Source organism: Neolamprologus brichardi, chromosome 15, assembly GCF_056152115.1.
Source record: "Neolamprologus brichardi isolate AB-2024 chromosome 15, ASM5615211v1, whole genome shotgun sequence".
NCBI classification, from domain to species: domain Eukaryota; kingdom Metazoa; phylum Chordata; class Actinopteri; order Cichliformes; family Cichlidae; genus Neolamprologus; species Neolamprologus brichardi.
The window spans coordinates 8,766,571-8,787,213 of NC_142118.1; the positions used below are offsets into that span (position 1 = coordinate 8,766,571).

At 37.5% G+C, this 20,643-nt stretch overlaps 1 protein-coding gene across 1 annotated transcript; it reads left to right on the forward strand.

Moving 5' to 3' along the window:
- Positions 1-10,041: 10,041 nt before the first annotated feature.
- blk (BLK proto-oncogene, Src family tyrosine kinase) lies at positions 10,042-19,282 on the forward strand. The gene is made up of 13 exons (XM_006797161.2): positions 10,042-10,142; positions 10,316-10,412; positions 10,538-10,568; positions 10,935-11,028; positions 11,126-11,224; positions 11,356-11,459; positions 11,574-11,723; positions 12,221-12,373; positions 12,466-12,645; positions 14,378-14,454; positions 15,216-15,366; positions 16,848-16,979; positions 17,119-19,282. The coding sequence occupies exons 1-13, from the start codon at positions 10,042-10,044 to the stop codon at positions 17,319-17,321; spliced, it is 1,572 nt and encodes a 523-aa protein (XP_006797224.2). The 3' UTR covers positions 17,322-19,282.
- The last annotated feature ends 1,361 nt before the right edge of the window (positions 19,283-20,643 follow it).

A 20,643-nucleotide genomic window follows, 5' to 3' on the forward strand; every position in this document is an offset into this window, starting at 1 on the left:
AAAATCAATTGAGATCTTTATTTATTTATCAGATTTTTGAAATATATAATTCTCAGGTTCAATATATTTTGTCTTTGAACCTTTTCTAATCAATTATATATGGATTCTGGCTTCTACCTGTCTTATACAGCACCCACACTTTTTTGGAAAGAAAGGTTGTAAAATAAGTTTTCTCAGCAACCTGGAAAAAAACTAATTATATTTATTTATGTGTTTGGTGTACTGCTGTGTATGTAATATACTCTTGTACTCTAGTGTTGCATATACGGAGCAAAACTTGAAGATGATCGCCATCAGTGTAAGCAGATGGTAATGAAAGCCAGAGCTGGGTTTTATGTATCACAACATCCTGCCCTTATGTATTTTAGATGATTCAGCTGTAATTACATGAAGAATCTATGTGATTTTCTGTGGTACAGGGAATGACCTTTGCTCAGTGTACTGCGCATATTGATATTAAACATACTTGAAAGTAATTTTATTGTTCTTTCATAAGCTGAGATTTCACACAACAAACTAAGGCTTCCAAATAAAATGTTTAACTTAAAAAAAAAAAATCTCCACTACATAATAAGCACACTACCTATAACAGATCGCAACTACTTTCAGTTACTTACCACAAGGGGTCACCACAGTGTGTGGGGCTGCATGTTTAATTTGTCAGTTTTATGGTGGATGTCGCTCCTGACACATTCCAAAAGGGGATTTGTGTCTGGCTGGAATGGAACCAGGAAATTTTCACTTGCCAAGTGATTGTGTTAACCACTACACTATGGAACTACCTATGATAGATTAAAAAAAAATATATATATATATTTTTATATATATACATTGTTTGCTATGACTATTTTTTATAAAGCATGACACAGTTTGAAATACTTTATACTAATAATTCGTCACAATTCACTGTGATTCAATTAAATAAAATTTTATTTACACAGCACAAAATCACAACAACAGCCATCTCAAGGCACTTTATATTGTAAGGTTAAGACTATTTCTAATGCAGAACCCCAACAATCCGATAACTCCCTATCAGCAAACATTTGGTGACAGTGGGAAGGAAAAACGCCCTTTTAACAGGAAGAAACCTCTAGCAGGACCAGGCTCAAGGAGGGGCAGCCATCTGTGATTAGTTGAGAGGACAAACAGGACAGAAGACACGCTGTAAAGGAGAGCCAGAGATTAATAATAACTAATGATTAAATGCAAAGTAGTGAGAGTGAAAAAGGTGAGTGAACAAGAAACACTCTGTGCATCATGGGAAGCCCAGCAGTCTAGGCCTACTGCTGAGTAACTAAGGGTTACATGGTCACTTGATCCAGCCCTAATTATAGCCCCAATCTTATAAATAGTACATTTGCATAATGACTGAAACCAGCCCACTGAAGGAACAATGGGCTAGGAGGTCAGTTCCTTAATTATAATTATGCAAATTCTCATGGCCATTCATCAACAACCACTAATCAAAGCCCACTGATCAATGGCCATGAGTACCATTCACAGAGAGTTGGGGAATGGCTCTATGTTAAGATTGGGGAAACTTGCAGTCAGCTGAGATTGAAGAAGTCACTTGGATGAGTGACGAAGCGTTTCTCCCACTGAAAACGCTACATCCAGATGAACAGAATAAACTTTTGGTAACTGGCAATAGCTGATAAACAGAGCAGATGGATGTGCCTCTCTCGGTGTTTCCATTTGCAGTCTCCTGCAGTCATGCGATGCACATCATTGCTGTCACTTGCAGCACTCTTTTCCGTCTAGCTAATTGAAATAAGAATATAGCTTGTAATCTCTTAAGTCATTCCAGGTGCACGTGTCATCTGTGTGCAAGAGTTCCTTGCTCTACAAAGCAACACTTTAACTCATAAGTGCAGTTATGTGGAGTGCAGTTTGTTTGCTTTTTTTCCCTCAATCTTTGCACAGACACGAGGGCTTCTGTGGTGTAGTGGTTAACACATTCATCTTGCATGCAAAAGATCTCAGATACTACCCCACTCAAGCTAACTACTACTAGTGCTGGTTGCAAGCCCAAATAAATGGGATGACTGCATCAGTAAGGACATTCAGTGTTGAATCTTTGCCAAGTCATGCATATCAATCAGCTATGGTGACCCTTTGGGAAATAACTCAGTATGCAAAAATTGAAAATGGAACTTCATTTTATGGGTGTATGGGTGCAACATACACTCATACAAAACCATGGGTGCAACATAAAAGTCCCTCCATGACTAGCTTACACTCTTATAGATAAAACAGCAAGCTAGCTGCTATAAAAATAGGCATATAAAATCTTAACAACTTTTTAAAATTCTTCTGTGTTTGGATGTTTTCACAATCTGGTCTGGAATATGAATATGGACCAGCACAAGTAGTCTGGTTACTGCGTGGGACTGTTATGAAAATGCATGTCTTACCACATCCTTAGTGAGACAGGCAAGTGTGCAGACAAGTGTGTAGCATGTCGCTAACAAGCTGGCACAGCTTTTGCCTATCCAGGACACTGCTGAGTCATTTAGTTAGTCTAGCAAATTTGACTGTGTCACTGAACCTAAAAGAAGGATTTCATTTTTTGATTGATTAATAAATGATTAATAAAGGATATTGCTTACCCGGCGGTTTACCAGTGTGCCAAATTTATTAAATAGCTAGCTGCTAGGGAGTTAAATATCTATTTAAGATTTTTCTCAGGAAAACTCCCACTGTTTTAAAAACTCCAGTGGCATGGTAAAGTTGGTCTGTGGCTGCATCATGCACAACTAAGCTAAAATTAAACAAGCTAAAACAAAGTGTCAACCTCTGGGGCTGAAAAATGAAGCTAATCTGGATCAGCCAAGAAGGTAACACCTTCAACCTCTGGGTAACCACAGTCAATCGCAAACTGAAAAGTCAGTGTTTTATCACAATTAATCGCTGAGTATCACAAACAGCTTTTATGTAATTGACAACTTGAACCCCCCCCCATTCAAATGTAATCTGATGGCAGACTGATTGCACACTGATGGTCACTTTTGTATGGGGTGCTGTTTGCAAACTGAAACAAGCTGAAATTAACAGCAACATTTTTCCACATTTAGCTCAAAACCTTACAAAACCATATTTTTCAAGTCACTTTTTACAACATTTGCTAAAATATTTAACTTTTTATATTTAAAACACAATTTTGTGTTAAATCTAAATGTTAAATGTAAATATTATATTTAAATCTAAATGTTAAGTGTTAAATCTAAATGTTACGGGAAACTAAATATTTTGCTAACATGCACATTTATTGTATATGTTGGAAATACCAAAATAAAAGCTTTACAAAAACCTCCAGGGCTTAAGTGTGCCGGTAGTGGTCAGGTTGTGTGCCTGCTCTTCCCTGATGGTCACTTCTCAACACCATGAGCTGCTTCACTTCTTGCATACCAGCATGTCCAGCAATTTAGCTGCACATATGCTGCGGCAATTGTGAAGTGGAGACTGCAGCTGCTGAGGGTGAACTACTGCTGAACCTTTGGATGGCCAACAAAACAGATCTTCCAATGTTTTTGGCTAAATTGTGGAAAAATGTTGCTGTTAATTTCAGCATGTTTCAATTTACAAGCAGCGCCCCATACTGTTGGGCATGAAGTGCAAATATAATCACATTTTTATTTTTCAATAATGCGTGTACAGTTAAAATGATGTCACTACTTGGGTTGCAAAGGTTCTTCAGTTTATGGGGATAGAAAGAAAAAAAAAACATCAAACGTGCATTCTCTTCTTGCGGGCTTGTTCAACAATCAGAAAATTTCAATTCATGTGTGGAGATGAGAACAATTGCTTAGGGGCCTAATGTTTTTATTTCTATTCAATAAAAGGACAAGAGTGTGATGTTAAATTGCATCAAGGACAGACAGCATGCTAACGCAAAGCTAGCAAAGAACCTAGAGTGAAGTTAAAGCTCAGTGTATGCTGACCCCAGCCCAGCAGCCAGAGCCTCAACTTCAACAGCTAATAAAGGTGTTGATGAGCAGTCAGGCTTGCAGCCTCAATTTTTAACTGTACATGTTACTACTGTAAAATCACTGTGGCGATCAACTTGATGTGTCTTTGGGGGTAGTTTTCAGCTTTGCTTTGTGTTGTCGACTCTATGTTAAAATTAGTGCTGTCAGCGTTAATCTCATTAAAATGACGTTAATGCGCTAACCGCGGTAGCGCGTTGACGCCGTGTCATTCGTTTTATTATATGTCACCCATTCAAGTTCTGTTCAGTCTTAAAGTTTCTGTTATTAGAGGTGTGGCCAATCGTACCGACTAAGTAGCTAGCTATTTGCTAGGCTTCACCTGAGCTTATTTGACTTACTGTGTTTCAACACTTCATTTGTGTTGTTTGGGCCTTTTGGCTGTACCAAACAGCAGAAATAATGCCAACAGTAAGAAGCGTGCGATGTCACCACACCAATCAAAAAAATTAGTCTAGTCCAGCAACCAACAAGTATTTTTTGTCCATTTAGGGATGAGAATAGAGATCTTTGACATTATATGTCAATGTGCCCACTAAATAAATCTTTCTTAAAATATGTAGCAAAGCATAGTCTTATATAAACGAGCTCATTTAAATCATAGTTATGTATTTAAACATGCTCCAGATTACAGATGGAAGCTGTATGCGATAAGGGCAGTCCCAGTTTGTTTACAGAGGAGGAAATGTGATCGACTGTTTTCCAAAATGAGTTTCACTGAAAGCAGAAGCTGTTTTCAATTCGAAATGTCATCAGCATTTAATTCTAATCCTATTGAATAAAAATATTTGTTACTGTCTGGCAAGAATGTTGCAGGGGTGTTTGATTTGCTGAGATGAACTGAATCCTCAAATCTTCTGGAAAAGCAAAGACCTTTTGAGGAAGCACCTGCCCGCTGGCACAGGATAATTTCCACAGTAAACACTGGAAGAGTGAGGAACGTCATCCGGAGCACAATAATAAGGGGTTTTCCCGCAGCCATGTTTACCTCAGAGCAACTTGCCCCTGGAACAGCTGCACAGATTTGCTCCCAAGTACATTAATGCAAAATCCTACTGCATGTGTTTTTTGAAAGTTTCATAAGCAGCCTTTAATTAAGGGCAGTGCAGCTACTGGTAACTTAGAATCTTATAGTCATGCATTATTTTCACCTTAAATATGCAAAGGAAGAAATAACTGCTAGATAAACATGCTGAATTCAGCAAATTATAGCTGCTATCTTATATACAGTATACTGTCTGATTAAAAGTGCTATTACAGTGAATTTGACAAATGAAGTTACAATACAGCTGAACCAGTGGTGTGTTATGTCTGCAGTACAAAGAGCATAATATGGGAAAATAGTACAAGGAAAACTGAAGCTCAACTAAAACTCATGAACATCCTGGAGGTACAGCAAAAGGTTTTCAATACATCGGGGGAGCTCAATTGTTCCTTGTTTATTGACAATCACTTTGTCTTTATATGGCAAATGTAGCAGCAAGACCTTCTCTCAGTCGATGTGTGACAGAGGATAAAAAAGGTTCCCACACTGAGAGGAAGTCAAAGAGGGGCCACTTCTGATGCGGAGGGGGATCAAAATTGAGGAAAGTGCGTGCGTGTGAATGTGCGTGATCTAGGTATTACTCATCTTGTGGGGACCACAATCAAAAAGGGACAAAAAGTATGCGTGTGAGTAGATGTGTGTCTGTCTGTGGATCTAAATAAATAAAACCTATGGTAAGATTTGAAACAACACTAGCTTGCTGCACAGAAATCATTGTAGAGCTTTTATGAAAACCCCCCCACCCCCACTAACACACAATTATAAAACACGCACATTTGCAGTCACACACAGTGCACACTCACATTAATAATGGGAGTTGAAAGTATCTATTGGCAGCATGTATACTTTTGGCACAGAGGTGGTCAGAAGTGCATTTACTAAAGGAGACCCACGCTCCCTTTCTTTCCCACTGTTGTTCAGGTTATCCTGTGGGGCCACTTATGACCCTTCTGCAGGCAGGATGCAATGTCTGGGGACCCCAACAGAGCTGTACATGAGCATCCGCCAAGCCCTGGGAAGAAAACAAGGGCTGATGGAAAACTAGAAGAAAAGAGTATAAAGAGAAACGGCAGTTAGTAACCAGGACGCACTCAATAACACTCACCATGCACCTGCAGCCTGTGTGTGTGTGTGGCTTTGTGTAAATGTGTGTACATGTGTGTACAGTGAAGCAAGGTTGTTCCTTCAGTGAACTACAGCATAGCACAATCCCCACACACAGCACAGGTGGTCCAAACAAAAACCTGTGAAGTGTTGCCCAGAGAGTAATATCCCCACGTTGTGTGTTGTATAAACCCCCCCATAGGAAACAAACACTTCCGGTGTTGCAAGATTTATTGTTCGGTGCACTTATAGGTTACAGTATACTGTGACTGATATCTTCCTTATACAGTTCTTTGATTTATTCTCAATATTTAATAGCAATTTAGCATGCACGGGAGACATGAAAGGGTCATAATTACTGCTAGATAACTCAAGGACATATTGTTTTGTGTTTATTGTCTCACTCTGAAGAAGAGGGGTGAATTCCCTTGGCAGTGCATTGTGTGGTGAAAAAAGGAAAGACCTGGTTAACTGTTTTGTATGGTGTGAAAAACCAAAGCATTGTTGTACTCTGATAGACTGACCGCACACCATCTTGCTAAATTTTTGCCCCAGATAAGTCACGATTTGCATTCGATTTCACATCTGCACACCTGCACTACATACAACACACAGAGGAATCCACAACGGTTCAACACTATGCTTCTATAGGTGATGTCATTGTAAAGGTCATATATACATAGAAACGCCAAGAATTAGTCACAAATGATTCCCCAACTTTGAACTGACCTACTGTAAGGACAGTCTGGGATTAGAATAAGTCTGGTTACACCCTCTAGTGTCAACACTGGGAAACATCGGGAAGCAATGAATAAACAGACTTTATATGTATTTCAGCACTGCTTATTAATTCCTTGTATGCCCTTCTATTTGCAGGCAACATTAAAACAAAACCAAAGAAAATATATACTGCCAAACCTCATTTTGACTATTGCTATAAACAACAATAGTATCAGTACCATTAAAAGTAAGCTAACTAACATAAGATTAAATTATGGCCACATTTTTTGCCCTGTAACCATTTTATATACCAGCAGAAAGATGTCCTAACTTTTTGCTCAACTCACTAACCTAAAGTGTATCTTTATTAAGTATTTGGTGGTATTGATATTGGTATTTATTAAGGCATTTGTGTATGCACAGTTCTCTTAATATCCTGTAACAGCATTTGAGGTCTGGACTCTGACTGGGTCACTAAAACATCTGGATTTTTTCAGACATACTCTTGTAGGTTTGCTGCTGTGCATTGTCCATCTGTTGGACGGATGACCTCACATTTGACTCTAAAATACTTTGGTTTAACGCTGAGTTCATGGTGGAGTCGATACCTGCAAGGTACCCTGTGGCTGCAAGACAAGCCCAAATTATCAACCTGTCAACCGCCATACTAGACATTGGTATGAGGCGTTTGTGATGACATGCTGTGTTTGGTTTTGGTTTGTTTGGCAAAAGCATCATGGCCACACACGTTTATTCTGGTCGTGTTGGTTGAAAAGACAGTATTTAAGTAGTTTAGGTTTATTCAGATCCATCTTTGCAAGCCTAAAATGCTCATTTTAGAGAGAAGAGCGTTTCCCCTTTGTGACCTTCTCAAACCGGCCATACTTATTCAGTTGTTTTGTAAACATGCTGCACTGAATGAGGCATTTAGAGTCTCAGATATGGCTCTTGGGTTACCTTTACCTTCTTTATTGCTATGGAAGCCGTATGTGTGTTGTTTGTTTTTCACAGTACTGCACAGAGTGCTGGCATAACATTTTCATATGACTATATTTAACTATTTTGGGGTTTCCTGTGTAATAGAACTTATTGCATACAGCCTTAATAATGAAAAAGTATCAGTAAATCAGTAAATGGGAATTGTGAAATCTTGCTTTGTTATTACATGGAAACAGACTGAAACTGAGTGCATTTTTTGGGATATACACATTCACACTTTACTGTTTTCAGTGGTCATCAGGCAATATAGGCAAAAGAGGAGCTGCAGGCCCTCATTTGTTGCTATTGTTACTGCAATAAAAATATTAATTAACACAATAGTAATCAGTTATTGACATTAAAACTTGCATAAAATTTATAAAAGGGGTATATTACCTGGGTGGTTGCACATCCCACTAGTAGCTCAACACTCCCTCTTGTGGCTCGAATTGTGTATTGTTTTACAGTATTACTGTAAACATGTTTCTTGACACTGAAAGGTAAAGATATGAGTAGCAGAGGCCAGCAGAGGAACTGAAATGTGTGTCATGGAAACCATGCCCTGTTTCTTTATCTTGCATCTTATACACTTGAGCAGACAACACTCCACCACACCTACATTTAACACCAATCACCCAGACACACAATACAACACAGTGCAGATGCTTCTTTTTTCCATTGCATTGTCGATTTGATACCAAAGGTCATTTGCATTTTTTAAAAAAAGATCACAGGCACAAATTTTGCAAATCATTGAGCGCATCTACACATTCTGAAGTACAACGAGCTCTACTGATAACTAACCTAAAGTCCTTCTTGACCAATAACTTTGAGGACCATACATTTGTGAGTTTAAATACTTAAAGATGAAATACAGTTATCAGTTGTGCTCACTGACTAATTGCAGGACTGGGGCGGAGTAACTACTGCAAGTGAAGTTTAATCAGAAGATTATTTTTGCACTCTGTAGGTAGATCATCTGCCTGAGAATCAAGGGAGAAATGTAAGAGACCAGATAAAAAAGCAAACTGCTGTCTGTTTCCAGTAAACTGAATGTAACCCCCAAGGGGAGGTCCTGGTGTTCACTGTTAGAGAGAGAGAAAGCGAGAGCAAGAGAGAGAGAGAAATTAGAGCAGAGCAAAAGAGAGAGAGAAACTTTCCAAACCAAAATGAGTGAGTGAGAGTGACACACTGACAAGCACTCAGTTTTCAATGAGGAAATTGAAGACATTTTGCATCTGGAGTACTTCTGAAGACACGAGCCAAAGACAAGCTAAAGGTATTTATCTGCTGAATGAAAATATGACGTTATAGAGCAGTGACAGGGACTGAGAATTTCTAGATATTGTAAGGTAGTGGTGAACATAATAGTGTAAGTATTATTTTATTTAAATAATGTTGTACAATGTTGGTAAAACACATCACAAATGAAACAAAACATAACGCATAACATGGATGATAAAATATGTGCGATAGAAAATTGGCAAAAGTATCAAGACTAATTATTATTATTAATTTTCATTTCAATTATCACTTTTTTTTCGCGTGAAATCCATAAGTCAACGGTTTGTGTAAAGCCTCCCTACAGTCATGCATTTCTTGACATGACATTTTGTTATTACAACATTACAACATTGCTGTTTTAGGTGTAATTTTCCATTTTAAGACGTAATTAAACCATCGATATTCATAATACGGTACTTACGCTTACAGTATAAAACACACACAGTCCAAATCTGCTACATCATTATTTTCTCAGTGTTGTGTATTTGCATGTGCAGTCATTATCTTTAGCTTCTGTAATACACATTACATCAACTATATTTGACTTTGTGATCTAAAAAACACCTTTAACCTTTAACATTAACACCTCATACAACTTGCTTCAGATAAACAACACTTCTTTTTTAACACCATCACTTAGTTTGGTGACATTTCTACACCAGTGTGTTTTTAGCTATTTTTAGCCGTTTTCTTTTCCTCTATTTTTAACTGGAACATGACAATGAAGCCCTACCGTAAACTGTACATGCTAATGCAATGGTAAAGATCTGTAAACACATTTTCACTTCCTCTTTTGAGAGCCAGTTTTAGTTTTTTTGTTTTCTTGTTTCAATTTTATTATTTTTCTTGGGTCACCTGTTACCAAGCGATACACCTAAAGAGATGCTCACTAAATACATTTTAGCAATTTTGAGTCATTAGATGTCATTTTCCAGCACCGGGCATGAAGTCAAAGAGCAGGCTCTGCAGTGGGAGGAGTGGAGACTAAAAACAGCAGCAGTAAAGCTCATCTGTTTGATCAGGTAACAGCAAAGTAATGAGCACATTGTAGCTATGTGAGTCTCTTTCCAGAAACTTATTGGATCATTGTTTACTGATACTACACTAAACAGTGCATTCTGTAATTAGATATGTGATTTTAGTAAATGTTAGCGTCATGTAACATAGCTAAAAGAGGTTTCCACCAAACATGCAGGATGGGCTGCACTTGCAGTGGCGAGAAACAAGTAAAAGAAGAAGGATTCCGCAAAGGAAAACACAAATCACACGCCTCCCCGTCATCAAACCATATAGTAAGTAAAACACTAAAAAGATTTACTCGGATGTGAAACTAATTTTACTCTAATTACCTCAAAAGGTTTACTTGACACACTGGACATAATCAACGTCTTCTTTTTTCTCTCTCAATTCTTTCAAGGGACGAAGTGGAAACGCCTATACAAATAATGGTAATCACAAACTTCCTTGCATATATCAACCATCACAGTGGAAAGTAACAGGCCTGCATTCACGGACCCAACTGCTGCTGCGTTAAGAGACATTAGTGGCAGTAATAAGAGCTACAGTTTTGTGATCAAAATCTTGGTTGAATTTCCTCTGTTCTCTTCTGGGGATTAGATGAGATTGCAAACACATGAAAGTAATGTTAATGTCACAGATGTAAAATAACACAGCGGTTGCTCGGAGAATGAAAACAATATCGCCACAAATTGCGCATGTTAGAACACAGGATCACGTCGAAATAAAACGTCTAAAGGTAAAGATTAGATTAAAAATACACTTTTAAAGAAACTCTGTGCTCTTCTTTCCTTTAGATGACACTATATTTATTGCACAACACGACTTCAAAGCGACCAACGACAGTGATCTGCCTTTCAGAAAGGGAGACAAACTTAAAGTATTGCAAGAGTAAGTCTCGTTCTATGGTTCCCACAGTAGTGAAAGTGACAATAAAGAAAGCGCACAGAGAAATAAAATGAATTCGGCATGTTTGTCTGGTGTACAGAACCGGAGAATGGTGGCTGGCCCGACTGCTGACGACTGGACAAGAAGGCTTGATACCATCAAATTATGTAGCCAGAGCAGATTCACTGGAAGTGGAAAAGTAAGCTTAAAATATTATGGAATGAAATGTAGCACACATCTATTGATTGATTAATGCTGTTATACGGGTTTTTTGTATTATTACATTCAGGAAGAGTCACTTCTGTGGTTTTGTGGTGCTCTCTCTTGCAGATGGTTTTTCAAGGATTTGGGCAGAAGAGAAACCGAGAGGCTACTTTTAGCACCCGGAAATAAACCAGGGTCCTTTCTAATTCGAGAGAGTGAGACCTGTAAAGGTGACCACAATCAGTATCTTTCCGAGATCATGCCACAAATCACATTTTTAGCAGCTACCTGTATTCATTTTCAGTGTGGTCAATAAACCCAAATGTCCTTTTTTCCCCTCTCAGGGTCATTCTCGCTGTCAGTCAAAGATTATGAAGGGGAAAGAGGAGATGTAGTAAAACATTACAAAATCCGTTGTTTGGACAAAGGTGGCTACTACATCTCCCCTTCCAACACGTTCCCGACCCTACAGGAATTGGTTCAATACTATACCCGTAAGTAACAACTACAAATACAACATCTCCACCCTCAAAAAGTTTGTATTTTCAGAGATGTATGATTTAAGAAACCATATCTATGCACAGGAGTTTCTGTTTCCGTGTTTCCAATTCAGCATATATAATTGTAAAACCTGCATCTTGCATTAATTGGACTCACATTAAGCTTGCTGCTTTGAATTCTAAAACATCTGCAGTGACTTTGAATTAAAGGGGGAAGTTCGACCCTTGTGATGTGTTGTGCATTTCCTGAGTGAGAGGAGTGATAGTCTTTCCACTCCTGCGACTAAACCACAAGATAAGCAGGCCAGATCTTGAGAAAGGTTGTCTCAAAGATCAACTTGTGAAAAAGAAAAGCATGAACAAACATGCTTTTAGAATTATCTAATGAAAGATGAGATGTATAGTTTCTGTAACTATATTTATCACTTGTGCAAAGAAAGATGGAAAAAAATGTTGTTTGTTATATCTGAATGTATCGTATTTGGGTGCAGACACGGCAGATGGGTTATGTCAGCGACTGTATGCTCCCTGTAAGCCTATGGCCCCTCAGCAGCCATGGGCCCATGATGAATGGGAGATTCCTCGAGAGACAGTGAAAATGGTGAAGAAATTGGGGGCCGGACAGTTTGGGGAAGTGTGGATGGGTAAGGGAAAGCCACCGATCAAACTGTTTGAAGACACCTAATAAACCAAGACGGCAAAGTCAATAAAGCATTCTGTTTGAATTATTTGGCAGGTTACTACAAGAACACCCAGAAGGTTGCTATTAAGACCTTAAAGGAGGGGACAATGGCGCCTGAGGCCTTCCTTCAGGAGGCCAACCTGATGAAGCAGTTGAGGCATGACCGACTGGTACGACTTCATGCTGTTGTCACTAAGGAGCCCATTCTTATTGTCACCGAATTTATGATCAATGGTAAGTGAAACAAAGAAGAGTTTTAAGAGTTGCTGATAATTAAATATTAACTATTATATATATATATATATATATATATATAATGTAGTACAAATTGGCCTTTCACCAATAAATTAAAACAGAAGTAATCTGGTACTGATTTTCATGATTTTTTTTTTTTTAAATTTACTTGAAAATATTAAAGAACATAGTCGCAGTGGCATTAAGGGCTGTCTTAATTGTCCGAACAACACAAGCGTTTCCAATAAGCAAAAATATCTTTTTGGAAGCAGTTCGAAACTGTGGGCAAAGAGCGATTTTTTGGTTAGTCTTAATTCTATAGGCCAACCAAATATAAGATTTTTAAGATTTAAGATAAAACACCAACATTTGGTGATTTGTAAATCTGATATTCTGACATATCAGCCAATATTGTTTTTCTTCCAGAGACACGAAATACAAACAGATTTGCGTAACATTTGTTATTTATTTAATCATTTACACTCTTCACTCTGATTGGATCAGCTTATTGTTGTTTTTTGTCAACAGGGAAGTTGCAGAGTGCTCTCTGCTGAAGGGTGTTTCTCCGCTCTCTTCTTTACATTTTAAATTTTCAGTCGTCATTACAAATTCCAGTACTGATAAACTGGCTACTAACTTGTATCATTCAATAATACAGTAATACCTAACATTTCCCAATTAGTACTAACACAAAAGAGTGTTGATAAAATACAAAATTTAGCAAAAATGCAAACCTTCTGACGATGCAGCTGGTGGTGTACCACAGCACCACAGCGCCTGGAAGGTGGGAGGCGCCCAGTTGATATCACTGATAAAATAAGCCATAGCAAGAGTTACAGATGTTTGTCACCCAAGGCCTAACTTTACTTGTGCAGAAAGCATTTAACTTATGAACTGAATTTTACCCAATTGCCACTGATTAAAAGTTGGTTTCTTTTCTGAAGCGTATCGCTGGTGGGAAACATGCTTTGAAATATATTACTTGTTCTTCCTGACTTTGCTTTTATCATTTGCGGAAATGTGTGCGAACCTGTTGACGTCAACTATGCAACCATTTTTTGGCAAATGTTATAGAGAAGTTCACAGTCATAGCCGCTACGGTAACAACAAGGTGGTAGGGGCGTAAAAAAATATCTGCGCCAGGGCTGATCGCAGAGTTGTTACGCCAAAATATATATAAAAATATATACACGTGGACATTAAGATAACATAAGATGACATGAGATATATGTTACACTTTTTCTTTTTTATATTCATCCCAAAGTTGAGGAATATAATGTATTATATCTAAACACATTAACAACAATATTTGTGACTTTTTTAATATTCGTTTTTTGCAACTGTTTGATTATATGGTTATTGCTTAAGGCCTTAATGTTCGGTGTATTAGTGTGCTAAATGAGATTCTGTAGTAAAGGCAAGCTAATTTAAATATCATACCTACTGACTTCACCAGGAAATGAATATTAAAATCTTTGGTTTGGGTTTTGATTAGACTGGTGTTTGTTGTACTGACTCCCTTTAGACTGAACAGACGGCTCTTATTACGGCTAACGGCTAGACAATTAAACACTCTGCCGTATCCTCATTTTTCAAAATGTGCACCAATCCAAAGGCCCCCAACAACAACTGGAACATTACAGAGCTTTTCTGTTATGAGATATGTAGGTAGAAGTTTCAATTAAACCACAGTAGTTTCAGATAATATGTGCTTCTCTTTTTTTATTTGCAGGATGTCTTCTAGACTTTCTAAAAACAGACGAAGGGAAAAAGCTAAAGCTAAATAAGCTGATCGACATGTCAGCACAGGTAGGAAACTTCAAGTAAAGAAATTCAGTTAAATGACTTCAGTTAACTGTCGTGTGTGCATGACATTTTCAGCGATAACAGTCACTGATACCGTAATCTTATAAATGCCAAAACATTTCTTTTTGCTCTGAGTGTTTCCATAATTCTTTCATTTGTGTCTCTTCTGCTGCTTCTGACTGTCATAGTCAGCGGGACTTTAATCTTTAATTAAAAGATGAATGTATGCTTTGTTAAAAAACAAATACACTAGCCATCTGGCTGACCTCAATGTCTATTTTTACATTCTTGCTGCTCTACAGTAACATTTTGAAAGTACCATATACTATGCGCTTTGGCATCACACACACGGAAACTGTCAGCAGATGCTATGTGGTTTCTGCGGTGGTGCTTTTGCTTGTCTGATTTGAAAGCCTCACCCTACGTCAATTATTAACATCCGGACAGGAAATCATGCTATTTTTCCATCCACAGTGAGCTCCCCCAGAACTCTTTTGGCCCTCCAAAAAACTTTTGACTTCCTGAGAGTTGGCACATCCTGTTAAACCCACTCTACTGTCATTTTTTTTTTTACAATGTGAACAGAAGTATTAACACATGCAGCTCGCTGTAGAGGCCTCATTGCATGTGCTCGACTTTTATAAGACATTCAGATTCCTATCAAACTGATGTGCTGTTGTCTTGTGTGTTTTTACGATGGAAAACCAACATTTCTTGAATTGACATTTGATCTAACAAATCTGCTATTTCTTTGGTTATACCAGATAGCTGAAGGCATGGCGTACATTGAGAAGAAGAACTACATCCACCGTGATCTGCGTGCAGCTAACATACTGGTCAGCGAGACGCTGCATTGCAAGATAGCAGACTTTGGCCTGGCCAGAATCATCGAGTCAGAATACACGGCTCAAGAAGGTGCAGTAAGGAGTTTTGACGTAAACGCGCCCCCGGTGCCACAAACAGGATTTTAGAAACACTCGCGTCACAAAGAAACGCTGACGTCTTGTCTGCAGACATATTTCCATCTCCTTTAGAAATTTATGACCCAAGTTTTCCTTCTTCTATTAGTAATATAGGTTGTTTTTATATAATGTATTTTTCTGTAGTTTTCAACATTAAGGACGACAATCAATAGTGTCTGATAAATGTCTCAAGAGGGCTTTTAATTAATATACAGCAGAATATAGAATTCAATTCTTAACTTTAAACCAAAGTGCTCAATAATTAACAGATAATTAAATCATTAATTAAAAGTAGTGGAAACTTTAAAAAAAAAAATGTCTACACAGAAATTTTGACCTTTTTTTGTTTCTGATACTGATTTTTTTTTTTATTAACTTGATTTGTTTCACAGATTAAGAAACCATCACTTAAAATTGGTAATTTTACATTACTTATTTCTATTGCGTTCTTCTCCTAGCCTGTACTTGTGCATTAATACTGTAGCGTTCGTTTCATTGTGTCGGGCAAGTTCTGGATTTGCAGCAGCATGCATGCTCTATTGCAATGAGTTGGTATGTGTTGATTTTTGGTGGGCAGGTTTCCATAGCTTATAGTTGCTGAGATTTTGTTATATTTACTTTTGTTTCAAAAAAAGCAAAGCAGTAGAACTATGTTTGAACTGGGTTATGGGGTTTGTGCCTATGACTGCGGTGGTACACACAGCATGATGCGTCGTTCATTATAAGGAAGATTTTTGAAATTGTTTCAAAGCATTCTTGTTGATGCTCGTCGGGAGCAATATACTGCTTGGTGTGTGCGCGTGTGATTTCATTTAATCATCTGAGCTTAACTTTAATTGAAAAAAGGCACATATAGCATTCAATCACCACTTCACATGTAAGCGCAGCTGCCGAAATCCTTTTTTGAGCTGAAGGTCATTTCCTCTGGTAGCAGAAACTCACCCTCCTCCCCTACCAAAATTAGTAAAGAGCGATTGCTTCAATTATTTTTAAAACAGCATATTGTGTTTTTAAAGTATGTTATAAAAGTGTGAGTACAATGCCCATAAATTTCAACCAGATGTATACAAGTGTATATTCTAATATACACTTGTATACATCAATATATATATTTCAAATATCAATATATATTTGAAATTGTATTTACATTTTCTGTGAATTAAAAATGTATAAATCTGTCGCAGTGATTGAAAATCTTGTAAAAAACAAGAAAATAGAACCCACAGATTTATCAGAGCGACAGAATGATCTGTAAATTCTCTAATGGAAAGCTTTCTCATTATTTCAGAGTATTTCTTGCCCATTAATCATCCCACATTAAAAGGAAAATAAACATTTACACAAATGCGCACACACCTACATATCCTTCACAGTGAACAACAAGTAACACAACTTCCTTCTATTTTTTTCCTTTTACTTTTGTCTAATAATCAGGTGCTAAGTTTCCCATTAAATGGACGGCTCCAGAGGCCATCAACTTTGGGACGTTCAGCATCAAATCGGATGTCTGGTCCTTTGGGATCCTCCTGACAGAAATAGTCACCTACGGAAGAATACCATACCCAGGTATGGATTATGTGAAATAACTTCATATTTAAAGAAAACAGCTATTGAATAAAATAGCAAATATTGCTTTGCTATTTTATGAAAAAAAAAAGTTACAAAATATCTGTCAAAGTGCATGCTTTTTTTCTCTCTTCATCAGGTATGACGAACCCAGAGGTGATCAGGAGTCTAGACAGGTCATACAGGATGCCATGTCCAGACGGCTGTCCAGAGGAACTGTATGATATCATGATGGTGTGCTGGAAGCAGAAGCCTGACGACCGACCGACTTTTGAATATCTTCAGAACACTCTCAACGACTTTTTTATTGCCACGGAAGGACAATATGAGATGCAGCCGTGATGACAGAAAAAGAGAATGTTTTTCGTTGTGGACAATGAAATCTCTTAAAAAAACCATGACTTGAATGGCTAAAGGACCACATAGCTTTCTGATGATACTTTTTTTTTTTAATAGTGTGATGGATACGTTTTTCACACCTGCCTTCTAAGTGAATGTTAAAGATATTCATGGCTTCTTCTGTCTGTAGCGGATATCAGTCAGATATGCAACGCGGCTTCATGTCAGCGCCTTTTCTCGATGGAGTATAAGGTTGCATTCTTAGAACTGATGTATGATGCGTAATAGGACGATGGATATACAAATACAGTTCACTCATGTTGTAAAGCAACATCTGGACCCAGAGAAGTCAGCACAGGTAAAGTTGCAGATTAAACATTTGCATGGTACAGAAACTAGAACCCTGAGATTACATGCACAATACTTTGCACTTTTTTTTTCTTTTTTTAAAAAAAATAAGTAATTCAGCAGATTTTTTTTTAAGTGCTTAGCAAAGAGATTATTATTCTTGCATTTATGTCTTTTGTAAATAAAAATGAAGAACTACGGTATTTCTTGTATTTAAATAAAAAAATTTGAAATTACAATGCTGTAAAAGCATTTCTCATGTAGGGCTTTAGTGGTGACTATCACTTTTTACAGTTTGGTGTTTAAGACAACGAGGATGTGTCTCAGTTTACCGATCATAAGAGAAAATAGCAGCGTTTTTGTTTGTTTTTAAAAAAAAGAAGTTTGACATCTTAAGTGTGAAAGTAAAGCTAACACTCTGGATGAAACAAAAATAAAAACTACTTTAAAGTACATCACCTCCCACGTGAAAACAAATGGCAGCAATGTGTAGACTGAGTTACTAACTCCAGTTTCGATCATGTTAAAATGATGAAAGGGGTGATTGACCCGAACATACCCCCCATTTTGAACGGCAACCCATAGGAAGCCTTTAAAAGCAGCTAACTACTAAATTACAGCAGTCTTCAACTGAGCCTTCCCAGGGGGAGCACAGACAGTTAGTGATAAGAGACTGGAATGGCTGTGTTAGCCAAGGGGTGAAACTCTGCCATTTCCTGAATGGACAGGAAACAGGAAGTGTGCGTCAGCATTCCTAAAATGCCACAAAGCTAGAACAGTCTCGCATACCAAGTTAGTAGTTGTCTTCACATTTTTCCTCCTGAAATACATCCGTTTGAAATTTACTTTTTGTTGTTATTGCTGATTGAGCGCCTCTGAATTGTGAGGGAGAGGGAAATTGTCATTTAACATAATAGTGATGGTAAATAAAAACTAAAACAACTTCAAGTATTCTTAAAATATATAAAAAATTATTATTAATCTTATTCAATAGGAGCACATGAGAATAAACATGCATTATATCTAAAAATGTCTGCCATGTCTGTTTAAAAAAAGTGTGGCAGGTGATTTTATGTTGATATTTGTAATATAAAACTGAATGTGTTTTAAAATAGGCTGTAAATCCAGCTGAAATGTTTTTAGTATGCCTGACCACTGGACTTTTTCCTTATAAATATAAATTAATCTTTAACCTCACAGAAGACTCAAAGACGTTTCAACATTTTTAATCTCTCATATGATCCATGAATTCTGTCCCATGCTTACTAATATCAGATATGGCAGGTGCTATGTCAGCATCAGCGACAGTGTATCAGTGTTTTGGATTTTCTTGCTGTTGTTTTTTTTTAATGATTGCAAGCATGAATGTGTTAATAGTAGTTTAATTTCATTTCATACTGGTTAATACCAGCAGTGTCTTGGAAATCAATTATATAGATTATTTATTCTCTGTAATTAGATTACTCTTTTCACCTTGTGGACAATGCAAACCAAATATGAAAATGCAAATACATGTGTATTTTTAAAAAATTAAAGTGGGAAGTGAAAAACTGAAAGGCCACAGGGCACAGTGCTGCAGTTTTTTTTATACTCCTATCATCCTGCAGATGTCAGTGTTACACAGTATAGCATGTAATGTATCTACAGTATAATGCATGATAGCTTTGAAAATTCTGGAAATTTTTCATAGAGGTATTTGAGAATAGTCCTGGTGAACTCACCGGAAACAGTACTGTATATCAAAGTACTTAATAACAAAATGTCAACACTGCGTCTTAAGTTGCATTTAAAGTAAAAAGGGTTTATTTGTATACTGCAAGTTTCTCCCAACTTCCCCTAAACTGTTTTCATAAAATAAAAAGAAGGCAACATGCTGCTCTGCCTATGGCCAAAAAATAATATACTCACAAATGCTGTATGTTCTCCACCTTGTTCACAGCTGTGCTCACAAATTCTTCATAAATCACATATCAGTCTGAGCAATTACACAGAAATCCACACAGCTAACCATTCTGTCACGCACTGATCCTATCACAGTCATCTGTATGTATTTAGTCTCTGTCGCTCTAATTGGCTTTCTTTGCATCTGAAGGCCGTGTTGAAAGACATTTAAACACGGCAACACACACACACACACACACATTTATTTAGGCTGTTTTTTATGTTAATTTCGCTCTTTACCGCAAATGAATTATCTATTCAACATCCAAATAAACTCATCAACTGAGGATGAGCGTATTAAGTTATGAGGCACAGCCAAACATAGACACAGCAGTCTGTCAGCCGATCAACTGAAAGGATCGCCATTAATAAAATCTCACACTGGAGAATGATTGATAAGAAAGATCGCCCTGAAAAGAGCTTCATGTTAACGCAAGATGACAGGACGCGAGGGGTAGAGGTTTAAAGGCCAAATCATCCTCGCTCCTCCTCCTGTGTATGACTGCTGGTTTAGAGTAATAATGAAGGGAAACAGTGGCTCGCACACAGATTAATGAGTGATCCCCCCCAGAAGGCAACACATCATTAGCATTTGATAGCGATAACCCTGCACGGCCCTCTGGGACAAAAAAACCAAAAAAACAAGCACATCACCACAGATGAAAAGAGATGTGCTTTCATCTTCCAATAATGTTTTCAGTGGTGTTTAGTTGGCATTATGCTCCTCATAAACATGTTTTCTCTTGGTCTCTCTCTTGGGCTTTGATGTCATTAAAATAATGGAGTCCATCAATCAAATGTGTTCGCTCTAATAGAATTGAGGGCTCTTGAAACCGTGACAGACGATGTTTCCAGAACATTTTACCAGAATAGATAAGAAAGTGCAGATAAGAAAAGAGGTGAACGGAGGCAGTCATAAATTTCACTGAAATTGCTCTCACACAATAGCAGCTATTTTGTGTTCTCTGATTAAACCTATGAAAAAATAATGACTTGCGTCTCTCTCCTGAAACATCACCTAATTTTATGGGCTGTT